Source organism: Plectropomus leopardus, unplaced genomic scaffold (assembly GCF_008729295.1).
Source record: "Plectropomus leopardus isolate mb unplaced genomic scaffold, YSFRI_Pleo_2.0 unplaced_scaffold4002, whole genome shotgun sequence".
Taxonomy (NCBI): Eukaryota; Metazoa; Chordata; class Actinopteri; order Perciformes; family Serranidae; genus Plectropomus; species Plectropomus leopardus.
The window spans coordinates 1-5,647 of record NW_024643817.1 but is presented as its reverse complement, the minus strand read 5'-3'; the positions used below and the strand labels follow the sequence as shown (position 1 = coordinate 5,647).

Here is a 5,647-nt window from a genome sequence, read left to right as displayed (position 1 = left end):
CAGTGCTCCAAATCCACAGACTATACTTCAAAATATCTCCAAGAGACGAATTATGATGGGACACTGTGTCACAGCATCCAGTACAGATCTGGAGACAAACGGTACATGTTAGTTGGACCCAGAATGAGTATAGGATCTACTATAGTCCCTGGCAGCCATGCGAATACACTGGTGCTCCCTGACAGAAGGAGGACATCTGGAGAGGTGAGTAAATATTTGTATTTCCTATATAGATTCCTATACTATTGAGGATCTATTTTGTCATCTCTGCCCTGGAGCTGTAAACTGGTTTAAGCTTAACCCACATAAGCAACTGTTTTATTCAAAACACCTGATCATATACAATGACATTTAGTGATGATGATTTTGAAGCGATAAAATATATTATCGCACACATTCACAAGGTGGCAGTACTTTATTCGTATAACGCCTTACAGCGTCTCGGCGCATGATGCGCATGAGTCTGCCCCGACTACGTCCAGTCTGGTTAGACAACGTTTGCTGGCGGACTCGGGAGTAATCGCTCGGTGACCGTTTTTGTATTTTGCAAAATACATTCAAAGAGGACATACATATATTTTGTGCTATGGTTGACACGCAAATCTAGACATGTGGAGAGTGTTTGACGCGTTTGGATTTGTATTTTTACCACAAAACATGAAACAAAGAGGACAGGAGGCATGGCGACGGGGACCGCATTTACTCGCCGTTTTGGTTTTGCTTATTTTCTTCAGAGCAGCTTCAGCACAGCTGAGATACTCTATATCCGAAGAGCTCAAAGAGGGAAGTTTTGTTGGGAATATAGCTAAAGATTTGGGAATTGACCTCAATTTGATGAAGCAGAGGGGATTTCGTATTATGCCCGGCTCGTCTGAGTCTCTTTTCAAGGTAAATGAGAATGATGGAGTCCTTTATGCAAGCCATAAAATTGACCGAGAGGAAGTATGTAAAGAGAGCAGTGTATGTTTAATCAATCTTAAAACTGTTCTCGAAAACCCACTAGAAGTACATTATGTCACAGTAGAGATAACAGATTTAAACGACCATTCCCCCACATTTCCAGAGAAAACAAAGAGGCTGGAGATCTCAGAGTCCGCGTTACCTGGGGCACGATATCAGTTACAAAATGCTCACGATCCTGATGGTGGCACAAACTCCGTCCAACAGTATAAAATCAGCCAGAATGACCATTTTCGTTTAGAAGTTAAAGATCGTGGGAGAGATGGTAAAACTCCAATTTTACAACTACAGAGGCAGCTTGACAGAGAGACCAAACGTAGTCACAAACTGATTCTGACGGCTGTAGATGGCGGAAATCCCCCAAAGACAGGCACAGTTGAAATATACATAGATGTTCTAGATGTTAATGACAATATGCCAGTGTTCATCAAAGACACATATTCCGCCGTGCTACAAGAGAATGCTCCAGTCGGCACAACAGTTATCCAAGTTAATGCTACTGATCTGGATGATGGTCCAAATGGCGAAGTTGTTTATTCATTTGGCAGTGATGTGAAAGATAAAATTCGAAACCTGTTTGATATTGACTCTGTTACTGGGGAGATCACTGTAAAAGGTCGTATAGACTTTGAGGATCAAGACAGTTATGACATTGATATACAGGCCTCTGATAAGGGAAATATTCCATTCCGAACAGATAAAAGTGTGATCATTAAAATTGGAGATACAAACGATAATCCTCCTGAGATCGAAGTGGCATCTTTGTCAAGTGCCGTTTCAGAGGATTCTAGACCAGGAACAACCGTGGCGCTTATCAGCATAACTGATTTAGACTCCGGGATAAATGGGAAAATAATTAGCTATGTCGCCAAAGATAGCCCTTTTACACTAAACCCATCAATACAAGACCACATGTTTGCTGTTGTCACAAAGTCAGAGCTTGATAGGGAAGAACAATCAATATATGATATTACAATAATCGCCAAAGACGCAGGTGAACCAGCCTTAACATCCGAAAAGACTATAAGCGTGATTGTATCAGATACGAATGATAACAGTCCCAAGTTTTTAGTGAGCCCCTATACGTTTTACATCGTCGAAAACAACCCCCCAGGAGCCTCTGTGTTTTCTGTAAGAGCCTCTGACCTTGACGAGGGAGAAAATTCGCTTATCTCGTATCACATTTTTAGGAATGCAAGCTATGAAAATAAGGTGACATCATTTCTCAACATAAACTCTGAAACTGGAGATATTTTGGCGCTGAAAAGTTTCGACTTTGAAACTCTGAAAACTTTCCAGTTCCAAGTTGTCGCCACAGATTCTGGAACTCCGTCACTAAGCAACAACGTCACAGTGAACGTGTTCATTCTGGATCAGAACGACAACGCTCCAGTCATCCTGTATCCAGTCAGCTCCAACGGTTCTGCTGAAGGTGTGGAGGAGATTCCCCGCAATGTCAACGCAGGACACTTGGTGACTAAAGTCAGAGCCTATGACGCTGATATAGGATATAACGGCTGGTTACTCTTTTCACTGCAGGAAGTTACTGACCACAGTCTCTTTGGTTTGGACCGCTATACAGGACAGATCAGAACACTTCGCTCATTCACAGAGACAGACGAGGCTGGGCATAAACTGGTCATACTGGTCAAAGACAATGGCAACGTCTCACTCTCAGCAACAGCTACTGTCATTGTCAAACTTGTGGAGGCCAAAGAGGCTTTTGCTGCTGATGTTAAAAGTGCAACTAAAGTTGACGAGGAGGACAATGTTACATTTTATCTGATGATAACTTTGGGCTCAGTTTCTGTACTTTTTATCATCAGTATCATTGTGCTGATTGCAATGCAGTGCTCCAAATCCACCGACTATACTTCTAAATATCTCCAAGAGACTAATTATGATGGGACACTGTGTCACAGCATCCAGTACAGATCTGGAGACAAACGATACATGTTAGTTGGACCCAGAATGAGTATAGGATCAACTATAGTCCCTGGCAGCCATGCGAACACACTAGTGCTCCCTGACAGGAGGAGGGCATCTGGAGAGGTAAGATAGTAGTTTGACTCTTTCCCCTGTAACTATTTTTTGCCTTTTTATGATTTTATTTTATTTTATTTATATTTTGTTAAAAACATTCGCTTGGGTTTATACATTTTAATTTAACCACATGCTCTCAAAGCATGCTAGTCTACAACAAATGTGATACGTTTTCTGATTCTATGTTTGCGGAATCGAAATGATTTATGCTCATGGTTATGAAGCAGGTGGGATACATTTCTTTATGATAAACATTCACATAGGTTTAATGGTTAGAGAAAGCTTTGCTGAATGTTTTACAATGGCAATTTTAGCCATATTCATATGGTATACGTTTAAAGAAGTGGTGGTTTGACTGAGTGCAGCCTGTCTCTGTCCGTGGTGCTGAACCAGTCTTCAGCTAGTCCCTCTTTTTTTGGCAAAATGCACTCTCATTTGATGCATGGTGATAATTGGTAATTTAATGTCAAGAAAAGCGTTTGTCTCCATGAACTGTCTCTTAAATGAGTGTGACATCTTTGCATGGTATTTGCTTTATAAGGCTCTACGAGTGGGAATATGACAGGCTGCTTTTCTTCATTGTTAAAACGTTTTCTTTTTCTTGCAAGCCCACTTTTGAAAACACGTTGCTTTGATTTTCCACACAGAACTGCAGTGTGATTCTTGATCACATGGTGTCAGTGTAATAACAAATAATGCCTTCAGATGTTTTTCGCCATAACCAATAGACCCATCCCCTCCCTTTTAAAGTCAAAAAACACAACTGACAGAACCGAATACCCGCTGAAGGCTTGAATACATAAATTAGCTTTAAATAAATCAAATTATCTGGTGAACAGTGGCTGGATTGTGACAACAAATGTGACAAGGGGATTTAGCATTATTTTGCGAGTATAGCTGTTCGAAAGATTTTTTTTGTAATCTTTCATCTTCACATCATGGAACAAAGAGGACGGCAGACATGGAGAGAGCGGACAGAGTGGGTTGCCTACATTATGTTTTTGGTAACGTTTTGGAGTCGAGCTTCGGGGCAATTGCGATATTCCATCTCCGAGGAAATAAAAGAAGGAACCGCTGTTGGAAATATTGCGAAGGATTTGGGTGTTGATAGGACCACACTGAAAGAGAGGGGGTACCGTATTGTGTACGGAACGACAGAGCCACCTTTTCGAGTAAATCAGGACGATGGGATCTTGTATGTGAACAGAAAAATCGACAGAGAGGAGGTGTGTGAGCGAAGCAAGGTTTGTCTAATCGACTTAAAAGCCGTGTTAGAAAAGCCACTGGAGGTGCACTACGTAGCAGTGGAGATTCTCGATGTTAACGACAACGCTCCAAGGTTCACAGAAAATGAAAAGCTGTTAGAGATTTACGAATCTGCATTACCAGGAGCAAGATTTCAGCTACAAGCTGCGCATGATGCAGATAGTGGATCATTATCCGTTCAGCAGTATAAGTTGAGTCAGAATGAACATTTTCGCTTAGAGGTGAAAGATCGTGGTGAGGATCGTAAAACTCCAAGTTTAATTCTTCAAAAGCCCCTTGATAGAGAATCTGCCAAGACCCATGTATTACTTCTGACAGCCACTGATGGAGGTAAACCTCCACGATCTGGTAACATGACAATAATTATTGATGTTTCCGATGTCAATGACAACCCCCCAGTTTTCACCCAGGAGTCATATACCGTGCAGTTAAAAGAAAATTCCCCTCTTGGTACAACTGTGATTCAAGTGAATGCAACAGATTTGGATGAAGGCTCAAATGGTGAAGTTGTATATTCATTTGGCAATGACGTGGATTCGAAGGCACGTGCACGTTTTGATTTAAATTCAGTGACCGGAGAAATCACGGTAGCAGGGTCCATAGATTACGAAGAATGTAGCAGATACGAAATTGATATTCAGGCATCCGACAAGGGTGCGGCTACACTAGCTACGGAAAAAAGCGTTATTATACATATTGCTGACATAAATGATAACGAACCAGAGCTTGAAGTGACATCTTTTTCACCTGCGCTGCCGGAAGATTCAAAACCAGGAACCACAGTGGCCTTGATTAGTGTAAAAGATTCAGACTCTGGTCTCAACGGAAAAGTTATGTGTTACATAACCCAAGATCTTCCTTTTTCGCTCACCCCATCTTTACAGAATGACGTGTATTCTTTGGTAACAAAACGCCTTTTGGATCGAGAACAGCAACCCCAATATACTGTAACAATTGTAGGAAGAGACGCAGGTGAACCATCCTTATCATCAGAAAAAACTATAAATATTGCTGTGTCAGATGTGAATGACAACAGCCCAGTGTTTTCACAGAATCCGTATACTTTCTACATAACTGAGAATAACAACCCGGGAGCGTCTGTTTTATCAGTGGCAGCCCGTGACGACGACGAGGGTAGTAATGCTCTTATTTCGTATCATATAGCAAGGGACAGAGTTGGAGAACATTTGTTTACATCCTTCCTAAATGTTAACGGTGAAAATGGACAAATTTCCGCGCTAAAAAGTTTCGACTTTGAAACTCTGAAAACTTTCCAGTTCCAAGTTGTCGCCACAGATTCTGGAACTCCGTCACTAAGCAACAACGTCACGGTGAACGTGTTCATTCTGGATCAGAACGACAACGCTCCAGTCATCCT

The 5,647-nt window shown here is 41.5% G+C and overlaps 2 protein-coding genes across 2 annotated transcripts; both read left to right on the top strand.

The window, feature by feature from the left end:
* Window positions 1-657: 657 nt before the first annotated feature.
* LOC121939026 (protocadherin alpha-3-like) lies at window positions 658-3,021 on the top strand. Its single transcript, XM_042482177.1, has one exon. The coding sequence runs from the start codon at window positions 658-660 to the stop codon at window positions 3,019-3,021; it is 2,364 nt and encodes a 787-aa protein (XP_042338111.1).
* Window positions 3,022-3,941: 920 nt separating this feature from the next.
* On the top strand, window positions 3,942-5,639 carry LOC121939027 (protocadherin alpha-7-like; the record flags this gene model as incomplete). The annotated part of the gene is made up of 1 exon (XM_042482178.1): window positions 3,942-5,639. A coding segment is annotated over exon 1 (1,698 nt), but the record flags the coding sequence as incomplete, so codon positions are not given.
* Window positions 5,640-5,647: the final 8 nt, after the last annotated feature.